We start from the raw sequence: 20,832 nt of genomic DNA, 5'->3' as shown, positions 1-20,832 counted from the left end.
ATTTATATATGTGCACACTCTCATCCAAGACTGTCACTCAGTTCGAAACAAGACGTCACATACATTTTTTAATGGGGCAAGGATCGTCGTGTGCCCTGGTGTCTCCCCGGCGCTTAAAATAACCAAACATTTGCCTTCGCTATCAGCGGAGGATCAGTTGATTATGCCCGGCTCTTACCGCAAACTACAGGCTACTCACACTAAATCATACAAGCAGACAAAAGCGAACACTCCTGTGATCTCCCCCCCTCAGCCTGATGACGAATTCAAGATGACTATCAGGTCAGCATCCAAATTTTAAATTTGAATTTGGGAATCAAATTCGAAACCCATAGTGGTATCACAAATACAAAGAAGAGGCAAAAGAATCGTAAGAAATGATCAGTCACTGTCAGTGGTCATCGCGATTGAGATTGCGACTGGACCACCATTAGGCGCTCGAGCACCTTGAGACTTTCTTCCCTTGATATTGAAGGAAGACTAGATAAGGAAGGGCTGGCTGATGTAAGGGTATGCAATTTGGGTCCTGTTGTCGCTGCGTGAAATACTAGTCTGGCAACCACCTCACCCTAGGAGAAGAGATATAAATCAGTACATGAAAGAAGGGACGGACATAGGAGAACGCGTATACCAGTTCGACAAGACACGCAACTACAATCAGCCTATGCAAAATATCCACAATGAGTTAAAATTATATTGAGTTGTGCGGAAAGGCACACCAAATAACAATCCACGTTATCCGCTCCATTGCGGAATTATTTAGATGGTCGTGAATAGCATCCAGCTGAAACGAAGTTTGTGTGAATTAGCCATCTTTACTCTCGAAGAAAAATAAACTAACAAAGTCACTCGCCACCCCCAGCTTTTCATTCAACACTTGTACTCTCGGTCCAATCTCCATGTACTCTCGCACAGCATCATATAAGTCTTTCAAGCTGGCCTCACTCCAAAAGAGTTCCGGAACGTCAAGCACATTTGACACTAGGTTGACGTCCCTCCGAAGCTTGAACAGTCGCCCCGTGAGTTTAAGCGCATCGTGGCGACGGAGTTTGAGAGCCCCAGAAGCGGCGAGTTGATTGGGAATGGAAAGCGTCAGAGGAGAGGAGAGGACCATCTGGGCGTTGGATTCGTAGCGCGCGAGGAGAGTGGACTGCGCGAGGGCATGGGCAATGGAAAGTTTGAGTAAGTGGGATCGGGATTTGAGAGCTAAGGGTTATGTTAGCTCAGGTTGTCCGATAAAAGAGTTACTACTGGCACTGAGTGGTGTATTTCAGCATGCAAAGGTCGAGGTACGCGTCCCATGTCACTTTTGCTGTCTTGAACATATAGCAAAACTTACATGAAACACGTACAATGACCCCGATTTGTGTTGCATACAACAGCCAGCGCCAGAGGAGTATACAGATGACTTACTGAAAAAATCGTTGTAAATGCGAGGGTATGCGATGTGTGGGTCGTGCATGAAATGACATTCTTCGATCTCCCAGTCATCCTCCTCCATCTTGCGCTTCAAGATCCCGGCGTTTGTGATGTCCTCTAAGATATCTTTTTCCTGCTGTTCGTCTAACCCAAAGAAGACGGCCACACCATACTCAAAAAATACAACCTCTGCTACATCCTCATCCCGTGGCTTGGCCGGCTCCTCTGGCACCACTGGCTTCTTCCACTGAGAATAAACTCCAGGATCTGTTTCTGCACCAGGGTCTACCTCAAAGCTGGGTGTAGCCACTACCCCCGGAGACGTTTCAGAAAAAGGTGTCTCTAGCTCTGGCTCTGTGGCGAAACCCACGTCAGGTTCTGTAGCGAAACCAGGGTCGGTGACGAAACCAGGGTCATTTTCTTCGTCCGTTTCTGCTGGAGGAGCGAGTGCCGGAGGGACAACAGGCTCTCGGACCCGGGACCCGCGAGTTTCGACAGGGGAGCTCGAAGAGATGTAGCCTTCTCGAGTATCATTGGGGGATCGGTCGGCTTGAGACGTGAAATATGTGCCTTGGTAGCCATTTTCTTCAGCTTCGGAGAGGTGCGCCAGGAAGGTCTTCCCGGTGCGAGTTTTGGCTGGCACAGAAGAGCGAACATTCGCGTTGGGACCATATCCCGGTAGTAATGGTAAATGATACATCTGGACAATAATTATAATACCTTCAGAAGAGAAGATATAATTAAACTTACAACATACAACGCCTCGTCAAATGCTCTAGGAGACACATTGTGTTCCCTCTTTAAAAACGACGACAAAAGCTTCATCTTGAATGACTCTGCCACGCAGTAGGCCGTAATCCGCTTGAACCCCGCCTCTTTCCTCTGCTGCTTGTTCATACGCTCCGCCTGACTCTTGTACTCCCTCACACCACCGTCTATCTCATGTCCCAACGTCAAATCATCTCCAATGTCAGCTAGCAACGGCCGAGTTTGGGGCGCCGATGGGAGTTCAACGAGCTTGTGCGTTGTCTTGGATGTCCTCTGTGATTTTGGACCTGACGTCAGACCGGTGACTGACGCCCGGCGCGACATGGAAGGTCCTGTCCCCGAGGTGGCATTCTTCCTTGTGTTGGGCAATCCCAGCGAGGCTAAGCGAGATGCAGGTTTTCTTCTTCCTGGAAGTTGAGAATTAGAAGGGAGCCGAGTAGGCATTGCTGGCTTCGTCGTCGAAGACATCTTCTGGCGTGTGGGAAGCGATGGTGTCGCCGAATTAAGCTGCTTGTTGTGGCTCTGCCTAAATTAAGGAGATACTGACAGTTAGGGAAAATAAGAGTACGGCTGTGTCTGAGAGCTCCCAGATGTTATCTGGATTATTTTAGGGGCTGACGAAGTGTGTGTATTGAAGATTGAAGATTAGCGGACTTGTTGTGGTTGGGTGGGTTTGCGGGTGTTTTGGGTGATCGGTTTCGCACAGCACGTGAACAGAACGTGGTGCGCGATTTCTACGCGACTAAAGCAAAAAGTTTTAAAAGCCAGTCATGAGTGAGCGAAGCTCTTTATCAAAACCATAAAAAGATTTATATATCAGCAGAAAAATAACTGCCCAGTCGTCGGTTCCTCTCGAGGTATTATATTGATATATTGTACTATTAGTACTATACTACAACAGCGGGTCATGATAGGTCGTAGCGTGTCCACAAGTAAATACTATGAATGTTGTCCTTTTGGCTCAATAAGTATATATTAGCAGCTTCCCATCCCATTCTCATACATTAAGGTTTTCCAGTTTCGCCTCTTTGTCCTGATACTCTGAATCATTCGTCGATAGCAACCGTCCAGGATGGAAGGCATTGAGCGTATAGATAGCAAGGATAACCATGACACCATCTAGCACATCTATGAGAAGCGATTAGATATACTTCCACATAATCCCACATAAAAAATGCGTCAGAAGTTGGCTTACTGAAATAGACCTCTGTTTGAATAATTCTTCCGTTCCATCCATCCGCAAGTTCGATGATTCTGTAGATTGAACTGATTGACAGTCCTGTTAGTATACTCACTGCTGATAGTGTTAAACAGAAACATACCGGATGAAGAAGACAATTGTGCTGAACACAAGAGCCCAGGTCATGATCGTAATGTTCCTGGTGAGAGGATCGTGCAAATTGCCCAAAGTGGAGTTTGAGCTCGTTTCTTGCTCAGCATTTCTCTTGCGGATGATGGGTAAACGGTTGAGGTATCGATAATAGAACTCGGAGGCGCATATAGCAAAGAATACAATAACCACTGGGCGAGATGTACTCAACGAGGATTTTAGACAACATCAAATGAAAGATACTCACGTAGCTGGAAAATGATACCGACGAGCATGATATCAGCGCCCTATACAACGCTTTAGTAGGTGTCATGAGATGCCAAAAATTGATATATTTACCCTGTTTGCACCATCTGTGTCTTCAGCGGAGGCAGCCATACCTCCTCCAATTGCTTGAATAACTAGAGAGATTACATCCTGGATTTTGATGAGCAAATATACTGTATCTCATGATTGATGCATACTCACGCAGGAACAGAAGACAATTGTATACCACTTAGGGGTGAGTCGGCTATATGCAGGACCCAGTCTTTTGATGATATTTCCGAGGATGATGAAGCTTGCAGCGAGCAGTGGGGTTGGACCGATGATCGTGCAGCATATTCTGTATTGAAAATAAGCGCCCGGGACTTTCTGATGATAGCGTCTACGAGATGACCTACTGCATTTGGAACGCTGAGTCGTTAAAAACATTGAATGATGACCATAGTCGCCCTGCCCAACCTATGATCTCAATGAGACCGCATAGGCAGGCCGTAGGAATCAGCCACCACATTCGGTGTTTCGCCGCTTGAAATCCATGCAGCACTGTCAGGAAACATATGATTAGTTAACGTCTTTAGACAACTAGACAGTGAATTGCTCACAGGTTGAAATGCTGAAGAGGGCAAGGAAAATTATTGCAGTTGATCGAGTCGGAATGTAGCCATAAGGATTGTCTTCCACCTCTGTCATTACTAGAAAAACGGTCAGAAATTTAGGGAAGGAAAGAAAAAACAATAGTGCAAACCTGTTCCGTGAATGTCCGACATATTATAAGCGTATATGTAAAGTGAGGGTAAATGAGAATCCTGAACGAAAGGAGGATATGAGAAGCGCGACGAAAAGCCGACCAAAGAAAGATGTCGCCTTTTGTAGTTCTTCAAACCATTGTCAATTAATGCTGCTCGCCACGATAGCCGTACATGCTTTTTTCTCCGGAGTTACAAGACAGGGCCTCAGCGCCCAGCTGAATACGCCCGCAGCATACAAACTATGTTTCAATGTTTAATTCGACAAACAGATCAGGCATGGGCGTGTTGAACCTGCAATCCAGAGTCCAGTATTATCGCGCAAAGCAGTACAAGCGGCGGTATCACTGCGCAGTTGTCAATGCCGAAGGATCCGAGTAGCTCTGTGTCGCAGGCTGGCGGAGGATATTCCCAACAACGAGGACATCCGGCCGGAGAGATCGCTCCGCTGAGTTATTTGTGTGAGTCAGAAACGGTTGGTAGCCAGCGTCAGACTCAAGTGTCACCTCGCTTTTGCGTGTGGTACGGTTAATGATAAGCCCTGCCCACATTGCCCGAGATTATTAGGATCGTCTGTAAAGCCAAAGATAAACGACAGTACGATGGATAATCTAGTTCAAGTTCATTGTTAATTGACAGAAATGTTAGAAAGTGGACGTCAGAGTTTCGTTGATAAAAATGTCGTACTGTGGACTCCTGCTTGTAGGGGAAGGAGTTTGTAAGGTTTGCCAAGTCGGGGATATCGGGTTCTGGTTACGAAATAATTTCAGACTCAGACGGCGCCTAGACGGCACACTGCCGCTTTCATGGTCAAACTGAAAGATGTAAACCATGTCTTATTACATCTAACCCTCCAATTGTAAGCATCAAGTGGTACAATTAGGGCCATACAACTTTTATCGCTTTTGTATGCGGATATAATTATCTTGCAGCTTTCTTTGATGCTCTGAGACGATTCAACAAATAAGCAGATGACTAAAGCTCTCGATTCCCGCCGGGAGAGGTTCCGTATTTGCATTTTGTTTACATCATCACAGGACCATATTCCGAGTTACCGCGACCGTATACGTGTGGTGGTTGGTTATTTTGGTCAGATACCTAATGTATAGCAGAAATCAATGGCGCTCTTCTATATCATATGAAGGCCAAATGATGCTCAGGGCTGACAGATGTACCGAATTCTCCTCCATCCAAGACCCAAGGTTTGTGAGTATTCAACTCAATGGTTACTGATGATATGGACAAGACCGTAAGGAAGCTCTCAAAGCTATTTTTTATGTTGAAAAGCTAGATATGCTTGTCTCTCCTGGGAAGTTATTTTCCTGAGTACTTTCATCTGTACTTAAAAATGTTGAAAAGCAAACAAAACGTGGATCAGAAGTAATTGCTTTCAAATATTTTTAACTAGTCGATTATTTTGTGCCCTTAAGGCTCCTTAAGGTCCTTTTCGAAGAAATAAGTGATATATCCTGGTTTGATACTGTTATACTAATATACGCAGAATTGTAAATTTGTATTCGCTTGTGTGATATTTATGGTCGCCTCTATGAACAGCCTACAGTAAAATTAGAGAGGAATGGGCAATTATAATTTTGGAGTTGACGCGGAGATTGACTAGTAGACGAAAACAACACAGGTGACTGGGAGCGTAGATCCTACTTCCAGATACTATAATCTTGGCTTCCCTTGAGTATCGTACAAAACCAGTGAGGTCACCAAAGCATCAGTGATTGCATCACCACCAGTGGGACCGGACATACGATAGCACATGGTATCAAGATCCGAATTTGCGACTGTAAAGCCTTTTCGAGGGACCTTTTTATTGAAAGGAAGGCTCTGAGAAGAGGTTATTAGTATCATACAATGTAAGTATACGTAAATGCTGATTGATGGATGTTTTTGACTAGGATATTCATTAATATAGAAGATAAGGAAATGTATTGCAAATTGCTTCCTTTATGACACTGCATGTTTTATTATATGCCTTACTGTAGACCCGACTGGACTATGCTTCAACCGAATTTCCACTTTCAGGACGCTATTCTATTTATACTTCAGGTACAATTAAGCGCCAATGAACTCATGAGAGGTTGGTTGGATCTGCACTTTGCTTCAAATACGAGACATGCATATAAGCAAATATACACTTCCAGCGACGATCATCGACAATATTCGTTTCATGACGAAATCGAAACAAAAGGAAGTTAAACAATCATGGCGTTGTACTTATTTTAAACCGCCGAACATTAGCCACTGCCTAGTTTAACAGAAATGTCGGAATTGAGGACGGTGAAAGATACGGATCTATCACGAGGGATACATGGACATCTGTACCCATGGGTCTAGAGCGCCTGCACCCAGATTAATACTCCACGTGTGATATTTTTTTCTTTCAGGGTACACGCGCGTGGAGCCTTTGGTGTTGACTTTTCGAAAGCTATGTTCTGTCCCATAACTTATTTTAAAAAAAGATACGTCAGGAGATGTCTAGAGATCTATCTATGAGCCAATATAACATTAAAAGAGAGACCAAATTATTGGCGGCGTTTAAGGCATAAAACCTTAGTGTATCATGCAACAGAATATTATTACTAACTGTGCGGAATCAAAGTTATAACCACTATTCCCTTCAATATATTGCTTATTATGAGAAACCGAGTCAATTTCATGGTTCTATCGATAGTCGTGAGCCATTACCTCGAATGTGGTTAAGACAATAGGCTATTTATTGATCTTGGTGTTTTTTCAATTTCAAGTTTGGCGTTCTGCGGACACTCCAAAAAAGATTAAACATATTTTGAATACTAACGTCAACGTTGACTATGAACATAGTTGACCTGCAACACGCCCCACTGATCTTCTTTTTTGAAATTGCTTCGAATAGATATGCGAAGTCCTCCTTATATAAGACGTCTTGGCCATCATCAGAGATTCTGAACTATACCACAACTTTCCAAATCACTTGAGGACACACACTTACGCTTCTTTGTTGTTAAGATGGACAATGATGCCTACCAGAACTTTTACATTTCTTTCCCGGGCCCTTCCAGTGAAAATAACCCATCCCAACTTTCCGGAGTATCCTTTGTAACGGTGAGAAATCCCCTAAATTGATTCCACAAGGCTCAAAGCCAGAATAATGAATAGCAATACCCAAGCCCAGTTGCATCTGAATCAACAAATAGTCAGCATGCAGAAAATTCTAATGAAGTAGTCGGCCATCTAGATCAGGCCGATAACAACACCGTCGTATCTCTATCAACCTGTTTCTACCCAAAAGGCGATCCAGAGACGGATACGGTCTTTATGTCGTCAGATAACGTGTACTTTTACGCCAATTATAAGACCATTGTCGAGGCGGAACCAAACGCTTTCCTCCCTTGCATCGTTGCACCTCTGTCTGACCAACGATATCGCTCGAGTGTCATATATCTTGACGCCCCAAGCCCCGAACTTAACGTTATCCTCCATGCGCTATATAAAACGTCGCCTGCGACCAATTCGCCAACTTTTGAGGTGCTCGTCCGTGCAATCGACCGTATGCCCCGCTATGGATTATTGGCCGAGACCCTCATTGCATCTGGGACTCCCATCTACGAGTTGCTCCTTTCGCATGCCCCATTATATCCTCTCGACGCATACGCACTCGCTGCACATCATGGAATCGCAGCTCTGGCGTCCACCGTGTCAACGCACCTTCTTTCTCACGATATGAGAACGATATCAGACGATATGGCTGAGCGAATTGGGCCAATTTATTTGAAGCGACTGTTGCTACTGCACACCAACCGATTCAGAGCATTGAAGGACATCTTGTTGCGTGCCCCGATACCGCATCCGGAAACGCCAGAATGTAGCTTTACTGCGCAGAAGAAAGTAACGCGTGCATGGGCACTGGTATCGGCTTACCTGGTATGGGATGTCAAGCCTGGTGAGTTATGCGTCTTTCTTCTGTGTAGCTTAATTTATGGGAGCCTGCGATAATAGATACATCTACCCATACCTTGTCGCAATCGCTAAATCCTCTTCTCGACCATGTCACATGCAAAGAGTGCGAAAAGATACTCAAGGACAAGATTAAAGAAGTCATGGTTAGGTGGACCGCTGTCAAAGTAGGCAATTGAGACGCACTTTTGGTAGCCCTAGTTTATAATTGCTAACATTTTGACCATATAGCGTTCGATATGAAGGTCACTGAAGCCTCTCTCCTAATTCATGCTTCGTAGTCTATATTTTGCGCTCTGAAAGCTGATCTTGGAGTTACGTTGCTATTGATATTTCAAACTGTTTTTCAAACTGTTGTCTTCAAGTTGTAGTAATTAGTTTGTCACCATGCTCTCGGTTGATAAGATGGATTGATGTTGAATCAAAATGCTGGTGGTTGCAGGGGGTACCCGGAAAACCCTGAATTCTTAGAGTCTTTCGATGAGAACCATGACCGTAGAAATTGAGCAGGAGGTGACACGAACCATAACACGACCAAGCAAAGGACTAGTGTGCACAAAAGTAAGTCATGTGATTTTATACCCTTTGATGGGGACGAATACGAGCTTGACCTTGCTTTGAACCCCACAGCCTACTTGTGTCTCCTTCCTCCTTTTACGCACTTTTAGAATGACAAGTGAGCATAAATTACATTCAAATTACAAATTGCATTCGCTTGACAAATGTAGTCAGTTTGATAGATTTTTAGCCAATATTTCTTCCTGTCCGATAATCACCACGCCACTACAGGGCGGCAACGTAACCGACAAATTCCAAGGTAGACCAAAAGCATTGACAACTTCTTGTCTTTACTATCGTCTACAACGACATGGCTACTCTTACACGAGTCAAGACGCGTGTCGAGCCTGAGCCTTTAGTGGACCTCGACTCGCACATCCCAACGCCCTTTCCTCGAGAGCAACTTATTCAGCAAAACAGTGTAGAACAGAGTAAACAAACGGAGGATTCAGAAGCGTCTCCATGTGAGGCAGGGCCTTCTATCACTGTCGAACCACCGGCGGTCAGTGAAAGCGTATCTATTGTCAGTACTCCTTGTCATTTCACGCTTGTTATTAACCAACTCCCTTCAGAAAGATGTCATGCCATCCATCTTCCATGTTCAAAAATCATGCTTAATGACTTTAAACAACCTTCTCTCTGGCCCTATTGGTTGGCACCCCATAATCCCTGACCGCCGACACTCAATGCCCCAATCTGCAACCGTCTCGTCTGAAGATTCGTCGTCGACCTCAGCATTGCAGACCCTGGTGACGAATCTCCGTAATTACGGAACAAACGGCGAGATGATTGAAGTTCGCGATTCTGGCTCAGACGGCGAACTTCTATCCGAGCTGCGTGTTCGAGTGGAGGCTATATCGAGCTCGCTCACACCAATCGACGCGGGCCTCGCAATTGCCCTCGTGTCCCTCCTTTCTGACCTCAACCGTCTCTCCGAACTGCAAGCCAGTGTTTCCCCTTTCCCAAGCCCTAGTTTAGATGTGGATACGTCGAGCATTTTAGATGCCCCTCCACCTATCGACATGTACGACACTCTTTCGCGACAACTCAGCGATCTGCAGGTCGAACGCACAAACTCTTCACAAAATCAAGTTCTTCCCGGGACATCGCCTTTGGTAGTTGTAGAATCTGCACTGCTTTGGTCCCGTATCGACTCGGAGCTTGAGAACGTCCTGGCTATGTGCAAACAGCGTACAGTGCCCTACGAACATCTTCCGCCACAGTATGACCTTGCTGACTACGAGGACGACTTGGAGAACCCACCTGATTATGATGGACGACTGTCATTGGATGACCACAAATCAAAGACGGCGCATCCTCAACTGATGAGCATCTCTGATGATAAGATGAGGCTGGATCTCGAAGCTGTGACCATGGCTATTGATCGACTGTATTTAGTTGCACCTCAGCTTCATAACCAGCGGGTAGAGTTGAAATCGACTAAACTGGCCCAAATGGAACGAGCACGACGAGAAGGAAAAAACAGTACAGTGTCACAACGAAAAGGAAAGGAAAAGGATATCAAGGAGTTGGAAGGATTGCTGGAATTGATCGGGAAAGCTTCGGAGCGCACACTTAAAGATCAGTCAGTTATATTGGATGGGAATATGCAGGCGCGATTGGAGAAAGCCCGCCGACGGGAGTCTGCCAAGGTATGTATTATTCTTTGACTTCTGCCAATGAATAACATTATTTACTTTTTTCTAGCGTGATGCATTCGTTGAACAACTTGTCAGGCATTCAGAAGCTGGCCGAATTCACGGACAAGACGCTGTATTACAACCTCGAAACAAAGACCCTGAAGCGCTTTTATCGCTACCTGAGTTCATGCGAGAACCGATTCCTGCCTCTGCGGGCGAACGTTTAAAGGATGCTACGGATCTGCTGACTCTTCCTGAATTCGTCAAAGAAGGAATGCCAGCCTATCTATCGGAGCCCGAGCAGGAGCCCCAGACTGTATCCGCAGGTGGCAAGTCCAAGGAGAAGAGGCATCGCAGCATTTCTGCTCCTCCTTTGTCATGGCTCCGATCATCATCTTCCCGGAATTCATCTGCTTCGAACACGAGCACGAGTAACAGCAGTGCTAAAGGTAAAGCAAAGGCGATTGCTACACAAGGTGCGAATCCATTTTGTCTAGGAATCAGTAAACGTTGTTAACTCTTCTTACAATAGGCTTCGACGTGGTGTATGTAGCTGAGAACCATGAAAACCTGAACCACACCCTCGTCTTCGCAACGATTACAGGCGGCAAGACCGGAGCGGAAATCCAAGCTGAAGTCCTACCTCCCTTCCTCGGCAATGCCTCTGATGGTAGCGATCACCTTGTTATCAAGTCGGGGCCGCATTCTTCTCTTCCGCTCATGCTTCCAGCCCATATCATCCCCGGATTGAAAGATGTACGCGTGCAAAGCGGGCACTACGAAATCAAGCTCATGAACCAGGCACATCCAGTCTCAACGACGTCCTCCTCCTCGTCACTGTTACCTACCACACCCGAACAGACGGATGACACTCCTCCGCCGTTGTTGGACGCGACACAGCTCGCGTCAATCAACCCGACGTCGTTCCTCTGCGCATCTTGCTCACTGCCGTTGATCCAATCCTCTCGCGTCATGCAATACAGAGATCTGCCGTCGGAACATTGGGAAGAACTCGTTGAAGCTTGGATGTGTCATGGCGATCAGAAGCTGAATGAACAGGTTGCAAAGCAGGGTCGGAGGGGATTTTGGCCGGCAAGAGGTCAAGGCCTTGTTGGAGGCAGTTATATCTTATTTGAACAGGATGCAATGATTGAGAACAATCTGCATCTCACACAAGAATCGAGGGTGCGTCGCTATTGCCTTTTTTTTTCTTCCCACCTTTGCTTTATTCCTTTTTCTACTGTTCATTTTTTCTGGGCATCAAGAAGACTGGCGCTGGGATATCTACCAGCGGCCGATGCCCACTGTGGATTCTGACCATCAACATGGCCAAGGGTTCTTTTCGCCTGCTCTTGGGCGGTGAGAGGAATTTTTTTAGGACATGTGCGAGAGGACAGACCATGGCTGGCACGGCTTTACTAGTTGATACAAAATGTCCAAGATCAAAGACTCGTATGGGTCCAGCTACTTTCTAAACAACTCTCATGCCAGAAGGCTCATTTCATGGGAGCTACTGTTAAGGGCACATCACTTTGTTTTCGTGTATCTTCTCCGTTGTGTCTGTTGCACAACCTCAATTTTTTGCTTCTCCAAATTTGCCGTTTTTGTGCTATAGTTACTTACTATTTGTTCCCTTTATTCTAGCTTGACGATAATTGGAGACTCACGCGATGCCTGTGCGGTGCCATTGTTGGTCGTTGCCAAGCAAAGCCCACCGACGATACAACGGGGTCTACGAGTGTGTTCCGGATCCTCAAGTATGCCGTTCGACCAGTTAGCCAAACCTCAGAGTATGTCTACATGCCTCATTCACCTGCGCGTCATTGTTACTTACTTACTGTGTTTCCGACTGCAGGCCGCTCAAGATTCCTTTATCGGCTTTCATCGTAGAGGACATGATTGAGTTTGTCCATGCACACGCATCTTACCGCTTTGTTATACAAGACGAAGAGGAAGAAAAACCTCGGATCCTTGTAAGTATCGCCTAATTAGTTTGAGCACAGTTTATGTGTTTATGCTTTTATCAGATTTGGCTATTCAAACCGAAAATACGGCTAGCATACACTACACCGGCATCGCGTGCTATTCCGAAGAGTGCGAATATCGTAGCAGCCAAGGTGCTCTACAAACTTCTCAAGCCTTCCGACCAAGTGTTGGATATCAAAAGGTGCGATTGGGTTGCTCGGCGCTGTCTTTTCTCCTGCTCATCCAACACAATCTCCATTTTGTCAGTATCTTGAACAAATACCCTGGGTTCCCCCAAGCAGAATTTCTCTCGTACCCCATGCCTATCTGTAGACGGTTAGCAGGGTTGCTTAAGGAAAGCAACACTGCATACCCCGAGAGTCTCCGTATGATGACCGGTTTAGAGGTTGGCTGGCTACAACGCATTTGACTTCCCTAATTTTCTTTTGGTTTGGGCTCCTACTACCTTATGCAACGTGGCTTGTCCACCACAGCTCTTTTTCCTCTAGTCGTATTACATATCCTTGTCTGATCTTACATTTGGCGGTGTTTCTTCCTGTATGACTATCATATGTGTATTTAAAGTTCTGATTGGAATAGACTTTCTCGATGGTTTGTGGTAAAGCTGATAAAAGATTTGACCATGTAGTAAGAACTGAACATTTGAACATTGGCACTAGACTAGGGTATTGTTCAAGAAACTCAAAACAACTTCGAAGTACCTGTGACGAAGAACTATCGTATACATTCAAATACCCAGTGGCAATAGTGCTTACCTTTCTGGTTCCTCATACATGCCAAGATGTGTGCTGTTTTGAAGCTCGACCCATTTTATTTTGGGTATCTTCTCGAAGAACGGCAAAACCGAAATCTCTTGGATCTCATCCAGAGGAGCAGAGATCAGGAGAGTAGGAACGGCGATTTTGTGGATAACGTCGACGATGGACCAGTCCTTTAGTGATCCGATGACATTGAATTCGGAAGGCCCAACCCTATAAACGCGTTAAATTCTGTAGTATCTTCCGCAGAAAAAAGACTCACATTGCCTGATAAACCCCGGGATTGGTCATAAGCAATTCGAAAGTCGTATTGACATCTTTTGGCCAGGGATCAATGGTACAGACGTGCTTATTATAAAACTCGGACACAAGTGCTTGATACTCCTCAGACTCCTGGGTGCCTTCTGATTCATGCTTGCGCACACTCTTCTGAAACTCGGGTGGAAATCTCTCAAGCAACTGGTCTGTACCAATAGAAGCCAGCTCCATCGATGCCGGAGCATTGGCGATGATCAGACGTTTCAGACCTTTGGGAAGCCGAGTGGCAGCATATTGCGCGACCAACATTCCTGAAACCAGGCTGTTAGTTGGTAGCCATGTAAAGAATCAGTTCGACTTGCCTCCCCATGATTGTCCTAGAAGATCAAAATCATTCTCTACTCCGAGAGCTTGAAGGATGTTGTCAAGCTCGTCCATGAACAATTCGGGTGTCCAGAACTCCGGAGGCGCATCCTTGCAGATTGAAGAAGAACCGTTTCCAATCTGATCATAGAAAATGACTGGTATACTGAGATCAAAGACGGCCGCCTTCAGTGACTGTATGCATCAGGCACTCGAGAAGATCATCACCCAGTTTTGGCAAAAATGGTCTCATGTGGTCTGAAGATGCATTGTCAGAGGTACGCTTTTCTCATGATGATATGGATAGAATACGGACAGCATGTAGTGGTGGGTCATCCCTGGTCCACCGTGCACAATAACAAGTGGGCGGTGCTTGCTGGCCTTGATGTCACCCACGATCTTGTACCACGTTTGATATGTGTCAGTGCCGACCTTGAAGTCGACTGTACCAGTTGACTCGACAGACATATTTTGAACAGGAAGAATATGAGGGTGGTAAGCAATGTAGTGAGGAAAGAACAGACAGCTCCGCTAAGCATATCGATTCGATGCTACTTGTATCATTATCGGATCCGGGTTGACTATTATCTGACAAAGAGATTGTGCTTTGGCCAGTTGACTGTATTCGTGATCCTGAGAAGTGAGATAGCCCCCACATCCGTCCTTCGAACGCGATCAATCTCCCATAAACAGGATTTTTGTAGGGGCAGAGCTATGGATTGAATTTAAGAAAAATCAACTCCATTCACATAGCCGGGTGATGGTCAAAGGTGGAAATCTAGCTGATCTTATATGTTGATGGTTGAAGTAGAGAAAGTGCCATTTGACCTGGGAGGGCAGGCAGAACAATTTAGCCGGCGCCTGCCGAAGGTGAACTGGTGGCTGTGCCCCCAGATAGCGGCAGTCCGTATGTGTGTGAATATCAATTTTCTTCATCCTCTGCATTGCATCTCTCGCCGCCCAGTTTGCAGACAGATCCCCAAGGTCATAGTGCTTACCCCTATTTTGAAACCTTCGATCTTCTCTAAGTAAAAATTTGATTCGATGTGGAACTACTGACCGGTCGAAATTACTTTCTCAGAACTCAATGTGGTTCAAGTTCTTCTTGCACTAAATTTATACGCAGAAGCGTCATAGGCCGCGTACGCAAGGATGAACATGGTGATTTAACTTCAATTACCCATCTTTGTTTACTCCGTCATCGCTACTATGCAGCTACCACTGGATTGCGAAAAGGCCATCATTATATGTGACCTATACATCGACGAGGATGGGCGCATGGTATACAGTGACGATGTTGGGGAGCTACAGCAAAAACAATCTCGAACAACGATCTTAGCCACTTGGGCAGTTTCGATCTGTATCATCTGCACGGTGGTGAACTGTTTGATCGCCTTGCAACTTCCCGAGCTAGCACCATCTCTCCTGGAACCAATTTTCTCAGTCACCAGGGAGCAATATCAAATCCTCCATCGGCCAGTTGTCTCTTCTGACCGTGGCGATGAAACTGCTCCAGAACGCGTAACTTTGTCGAAAGGAGTCATCACCTATCCAATTGCTCTCATTCAAACAGACCTGACTACTGGTCGGTATGTTTTAAACGAAGCATTAGTATCAGGAGGAATGCTTCGTGTCAGCCAAACAGTGAGTTGCTTTGACGTCACCGTTTGGTACAAATGATTGAGGTTTGCACATCAAACGAAAAAGTCCTCGATAATTCTGCAGTTTGAAGCAGTAGGCCCTGGTATACATCAGTGTGAACTGATGCTTCGGCTCACCCCAGATGCAATACCTTCAAGGTTATCGACACAAGCTTATTCCTTCTACATATCGATACACCAGGTGGAACAGTTCCCCTCGCTGGATATCACCACGCTCAGTCAAGCAGAACTTCCCGCACGATTGACGAACATCGGATATCTCGCAGCAGTTCATGGTACCGCCATCAACTGGATCCAACCTTTTGATTGTGGTTTGGGAGAAGTATTGACGTTTGAGGTGTCATGCTTCAAACCTGGTGATTCCATTGAGGAATGCGACTTGGAATGGTGGCAAACGACAAGATATGAAGACTCTTACAAGAGTAATTGTGCTTCTATATATCATCGATTTATCTCATTGCTGCTTTTAGATATACTTATGATCCAGCGCGGATATAGTATATAGTGTGGCGATCTTATAGCTTAAAACGTAAGTAACTTCTTCGAGTACATCTGATGTCCCTCCACCCCAATATATTGCGGTTCTTATTGTCAACACTTCTAGGAATATGAACTTATGAATTGGAGCCGATGAAAAGGTCAAGGTTGACGAGAAACAGAGTGTTTCCTAATTCTGTTCTTCAATTCTGATTTCAATCGTTTTCCTACTTGATCAAAGAATAGCTGTTAGTAACACTATCTAATCAATCGTAGCATTGGATTATACACCCGTGATAAGCGCCCATAAGATCAATTCATAATCCTAATTCTCTCCTAAGCTACATTTAAAAATCCATCTCGGGCAGTCGTGACCATCGTAAAGATCAAAGGTATCGTAAATTGTCGCTATCATCGCTCCGCTCCATAGCCAACAACCGCCAAGTCCGTGAGTCCCCAACGGGCCGAATAATATTGAATCCCAGACGGCATCAGGTGCTCGGCAAGTATTTATACACAAGACCGACTTCAAGCTTCATCATCTATTTCTCTTTTCTTTAACCTACCCAATCTTTGTATAATATCTCGCCTTGTCCATTCCTTTGATTGTCACTCTCTTACCATGTCCAAGCTTTTATCCATGGTTTCTATGATCCTTTTACACGGGTTGCTAAACCGCGTATATGCATGCGAAGGTGACTGTATCGTCGGCATCACCAACGCGTTTCTCGGAAATTATACGCGTCCAATGAACATCGCCCTTGTAAATCTTGTAAGAAAACCTATTCAAGCATATCTATTAGGTCTAACTCATGGTTCTAGGCCGATTCCATTGTCTCAAACGTCATCCAGAATAAGAACTCTCCCGTAGCGCCTTTATCCTATCTTAATCCCGTCATCGCCGAATACAATCGGCGAGCATACGACTATATGGAAACCGCCATTTTCAAGGACTACTTCCATGGAAAATGCGAGGACCCAGATACAGGCATCGACCCTCCGGGTTGCCCCAAGCCGGATTGCGACGTTGTCTGCGGGACTCCGGGATCAATGGTTCACTTCTACAGCAAACTGCGCTATCTGGCGTTCGACGCCAACATCGACTTGTTTAATGATATAGTTGCCCCAGGTTCTGATGCTTATAAAAAGGTTGAAAATACTGTACTTGCTGCAGTGGAGGCATCGCGTTCTGGGTCCAACAAGCAGAGGCGACTCCTTCGATTTATGCGTCGGACCGACAGCATCGTTGCTACTGGCTCTGGCAGTCTAGATTCCAGATCTAACGATAATTCAAAGGAGAAACGCAGCGATCAAACTAAATCTGAGCTTCGGTCCTTGTTAAATCAATTCCGACTGCTATTGACTGTAGCATGCGGCGGAGGTCAAGATGGAAAAACTAACGGAATTCCTTTCTGCACTTGGGAAGATACCTTCAAGCCTTACATTCTGTCTTTTCCTTGAGTTAAAGAGAAGAATGGTCATTGCTAAAAATCGCCGACGCGCTCATTTGTACAATTGCTATACGTACATGCTATTTGTCGATTCTATAATACATTATTATTCCATGATCTTTCACTGGCGGATACTGACGGGGTACTACTAATGCCAAACAGTCAACACGCTGTGGATTGATTACTTACTGGCTCAATCCTACCTCAAGAAGAGAACCAAGTAAGTAGGTGGCTTAGAATTTACCCTAAAGTTCCAACTAGTCACAAGCTTTAGTATCTTTCAAAGAGCTGCTTCGATCGGACTTAGATATTAGATCCTTTCTAGTCAGATTCTTATAAACTCCGATTAAAATCCTATTAAGTGGCTGTGCGCTTTAGTCACGTCAACGAAGTCGTGACGTGTCCTGTATATTCCAAATCGCCAGCACACCGCATAAACCTAACATTCAGCTTTCCCTTGTACTATCACTTACTCCTTCCCGTTCTGAAGTTTGGTTTTCTACCCATAGTAAGCACTGCAATTGTTTTCTTCGAAACTCATCTCATCATATCATGAAGGGTATATATACAATCCTTTGTTTGACGAGTCGGAGCACCAGCGACGTGATTCGACAGCCATGGAACAACAAGCGAAAGCACCACCTGAGATCAAAAAGATTGCCCAATTCTTGCGAGGGAGTAATGCGGGCATGAAAATTCGCGTAGGGGCCTTGAATGGGAAGCGTTTGGATTACTTCAAGGGTGCGTCTGACTTTGATGTAATTAATGTGGCCATACCTAAACAAAATATTAGGAAAGTCTGCTATCAAAGCTCTACTCTCGCCCGCCTACGCCAAACTGAAAGGAGCCCAAAAAATTACATCAGAAGCTGAAGCGCAGACCATACTTCAGGCCGTAAATGCCTTCGCCTTCTTCTTGCGTGTTCAACGTGGTGGCCCAACTGGATCCACTTCCTCGTCACCAAAGGCTCTGCAAATAATACCCGAGCAAATGTTCTCGCCAGACGAATACTACGCATGGTTCTACGAGGGCTCGCAATGGACGACATATGCGGGAGGAATCCTCATGGTGGCTCTTATGCTTGGCGGTGTTATGTTTCCGCTGTGGCCACCCATTATGCGTTTGGGAGTATGGTATCTCAGTATCGGAATGCTCGGCCTCATTGGTCTATTCTTTGTCATTGCAATTGTCCGCTTGATATTCTACGTCATCACACTCATTGTCGCAAGCCCTGGAATTTGGATATTCCCTCAACTATTCGCTGACGTCGGATTTGTGAGTTACGCCATGCTTCAATATCAGTTATGCGACTAATCTTTGAATAATAGGTTGAATCATTTATTCCGTTGTGGGAGTGGGATCTTCCAAAGAAAAAGTCCAAGAAGAAAAAATCTGACAAAAAAGAGAAAGGGAAGTCATCAGCTGAGAAGCACAAAAGCAACGGCGGCGCGTTTATCGAAGAAGTCCCTGAGTCGGAAGATTCTCGGCCTCAATCGCGTAGTGCCCGCATTGAAGAAGTTGAGGATGAGGACGCCTAGTGGTTGTGATGTACGTATGTAGTTATGTTTTTCTATCGGCGATGCACACTATATATCATATTCCATCGTCCTTTATTTCATGTTAAAATTGGATATGTTATAACAGCTACGACTTTTATTGTTGATTTAACTTCTATTTTCGCAGTAATGATATGTGGTATTTTCTCCGGAGCTGGCAGTATCGCATGCTGACTACTGTGTACTTTCGGTAAACACTGAACTCGAGCAGATGAATAACCTTTCAATTCGATGGTGCTCTTAACATTCTAGGTACGGTATAAGCCCGCTTCATGGTATCATAGGCAGACCCTGGCTACGATACCGAGTGGATGGAGGCCTACACAAAGGTCATGGAATATTTTTTATTCTGATGACAAGGATCGATAGCTAAGTAGTAGCAAAGCGGTTGTGGCTGCTAGTTTATTCGTCACGGTGCGCATTCAAGCTCAAGCTTGGGATAAATCTTGAAGTGTTATATTAGTTTCTTCTTGTGCAATAAGAAGGACTTTTCAAAAAAAAATAACATAAATCATATCCTACTCTTGAGTGCCTTGTGAATGCCATTCGGATACTACTAAACTATCACTTCCAAGTTCAACTTCCCAAGTAGAACCCAATTGAAACGGAGATTGAAATAAATAGTAGAAGTAAATATACATGATCATCACTCTCTTCTATCGGCCATATGCATCAAGCTGAAGTTCTACTTCAACTTTTGCAGTTCATTTTCATTATCTTATGACTGGTCCTTATGGATCCTCCCAAAGCTGGATTCAATTGTCTCTGATTACAACTTGAAGCATTATTCCGGTAAAATCATGTCTTTTCAAACTTAACCACACGTTCCAGGGATTTTAAGGCGTGCAACACCATCCACTTCTCCATATACCGGGCTGCTCTGGCTTCTGAATATTGTATGAATTTACGGGGTGCGTCATTATATACTTTCACATTACAACGTTTTCTAACAGGCAAGCGTAGCTGAGGTTAATGCTGTCGATGCTGTGATGGCCGAGTCGCTAAGGCGAGTGATTTGAATGCGTGCTTTGGTTCTTTCAATTTGCATCCAGAAAAATTTTATGTATTTATATGAACAAAGCCACACGTATAGATGAGTATTTGCAACACCTGTCATTATTCTTCCTTGACGAAACAAACTTTGTGGTGACAGGATAATAATTGCAGGTGAGTGACGATGAGAAGGAAATTATGGGCCTGTCATTTTTATGCTATATTCTGGAAGAGCGCGGTTATGCTCGCCCTATCAGAACCATGGCGCATATGCGCACATCTTTGACAACGTAAATGACAAAGATACTCTAGACGCGTAAAAAGACCATGGCCATAACAAACTAATTGTCCTGTATAATTTCGGCGAAATCTACATATGCTGCCTGTCCATGATATCGGTGGTTATCTCAGGCCATGAGGCTTCCTTCGGATGCACACCGCTCAATATTCACAAATTTCTTCATGTTTTCTAATGTCGTTTGTGTCTTTTTCTGGTTTACTTTGACATGTTGTTAAATATAACAGACTTTCCGCAATGCAGTGCTGCCTGACAATCGCAGTTTAGACAGCGTTGCCATACCTACCAGGCTACAGTTAGAACCTTACGAGTAAATACTACTAGTTGTGAATCCTATTAAGTATTACTATTAACAAGCCAC

At 44.9% G+C, this 20,832-nt stretch overlaps 7 protein-coding genes across 7 annotated transcripts; 5 read left to right on the top strand and 2 right to left on the bottom strand.

The window, feature by feature from the left end:
• Positions 1 to 398: 398 nt before the first annotated feature.
• JR316_0009040 (Sporulation protein RMD8) lies at positions 399 to 4,548 on the bottom strand (the record flags this gene model as incomplete). Its single annotated transcript, XM_047894749.1, has 15 exons — positions 399 to 569; positions 632 to 662; positions 720 to 784; positions 842 to 1,206; positions 1,414 to 2,119; positions 2,170 to 2,709; positions 3,191 to 3,315; positions 3,383 to 3,453; positions 3,510 to 3,708; positions 3,765 to 3,804; positions 3,857 to 3,934; positions 3,986 to 4,121; positions 4,180 to 4,324; positions 4,384 to 4,473; positions 4,527 to 4,548. The coding sequence occupies 15 exons, from the start codon at positions 4,546 to 4,548 to the stop codon at positions 399 to 401; spliced, it is 2,784 nt and encodes a 927-aa protein (XP_047746208.1).
• A 2,976-nt stretch (positions 4,549 to 7,524) lies between these two features.
• JR316_0009039 (uncharacterized protein) lies at positions 7,525 to 8,651 on the top strand (the record flags this gene model as incomplete). Its single annotated transcript, XM_047894748.1, has 3 exons — positions 7,525 to 7,620; positions 7,675 to 8,458; positions 8,515 to 8,651. 3 exons carry the CDS (start codon positions 7,525 to 7,527, stop codon positions 8,649 to 8,651), a joined length of 1,017 nt encoding a protein of 338 aa, XP_047746207.1.
• Positions 8,652 to 9,340: 689 nt separating this feature from the next.
• JR316_0009038 (uncharacterized protein) lies at positions 9,341 to 13,065 on the top strand (the record flags this gene model as incomplete). The annotated part of the gene is made up of 8 exons (XM_047894747.1): positions 9,341 to 9,553; positions 9,603 to 10,682; positions 10,738 to 11,146; positions 11,203 to 11,855; positions 12,315 to 12,460; positions 12,526 to 12,643; positions 12,698 to 12,837; positions 12,903 to 13,065. 8 exons carry the CDS (start codon positions 9,341 to 9,343, stop codon positions 13,063 to 13,065), a joined length of 2,922 nt encoding a protein of 973 aa, XP_047746206.1.
• A 246-nt stretch (positions 13,066 to 13,311) lies between these two features.
• On the bottom strand, positions 13,312 to 14,503 carry JR316_0009037 (L-amino acid amidase; the record flags this gene model as incomplete). The annotated part of the gene is made up of 6 exons (XM_047894746.1): positions 13,312 to 13,357; positions 13,412 to 13,627; positions 13,677 to 13,983; positions 14,035 to 14,201; positions 14,264 to 14,293; positions 14,352 to 14,503. 6 exons carry the CDS (start codon positions 14,501 to 14,503, stop codon positions 13,312 to 13,314), a joined length of 918 nt encoding a protein of 305 aa, XP_047746205.1.
• Positions 14,504 to 15,244: 741 nt separating this feature from the next.
• JR316_0009036 (uncharacterized protein) lies at positions 15,245 to 16,201 on the top strand (the record flags this gene model as incomplete). Its single annotated transcript, XM_047894745.1, has 3 exons — positions 15,245 to 15,679; positions 15,878 to 16,118; positions 16,167 to 16,201. 3 exons carry the CDS (start codon positions 15,245 to 15,247, stop codon positions 16,199 to 16,201), a joined length of 711 nt encoding a protein of 236 aa, XP_047746204.1.
• Positions 16,202 to 16,795: 594 nt separating this feature from the next.
• JR316_0009035 (uncharacterized protein) lies at positions 16,796 to 17,634 on the top strand (the record flags this gene model as incomplete). The annotated part of the gene is made up of 2 exons (XM_047894744.1): positions 16,796 to 16,945; positions 16,996 to 17,634. The coding sequence occupies 2 exons, from the start codon at positions 16,796 to 16,798 to the stop codon at positions 17,632 to 17,634; spliced, it is 789 nt and encodes a 262-aa protein (XP_047746203.1).
• Positions 17,635 to 18,241: 607 nt separating this feature from the next.
• On the top strand, positions 18,242 to 19,162 carry JR316_0009034 (Translocation protein SEC62; the record flags this gene model as incomplete). The annotated part of the gene is made up of 3 exons (XM_047894743.1): positions 18,242 to 18,365; positions 18,418 to 18,899; positions 18,953 to 19,162. 3 exons carry the CDS (start codon positions 18,242 to 18,244, stop codon positions 19,160 to 19,162), a joined length of 816 nt encoding a protein of 271 aa, XP_047746202.1.
• Between the last annotated feature and the right edge of the window lie 1,670 nt (positions 19,163 to 20,832).

This window comes from Psilocybe cubensis, chromosome 8 (assembly GCF_017499595.1).
Source record: "Psilocybe cubensis strain MGC-MH-2018 chromosome 8, whole genome shotgun sequence".
Taxonomy (NCBI): domain Eukaryota; kingdom Fungi; phylum Basidiomycota; class Agaricomycetes; order Agaricales; family Agrocybaceae; genus Psilocybe; species Psilocybe cubensis.
Note: the sequence above shows the minus strand (reverse complement) of the source record. Positions and strands in the feature narration are given on the sequence as shown.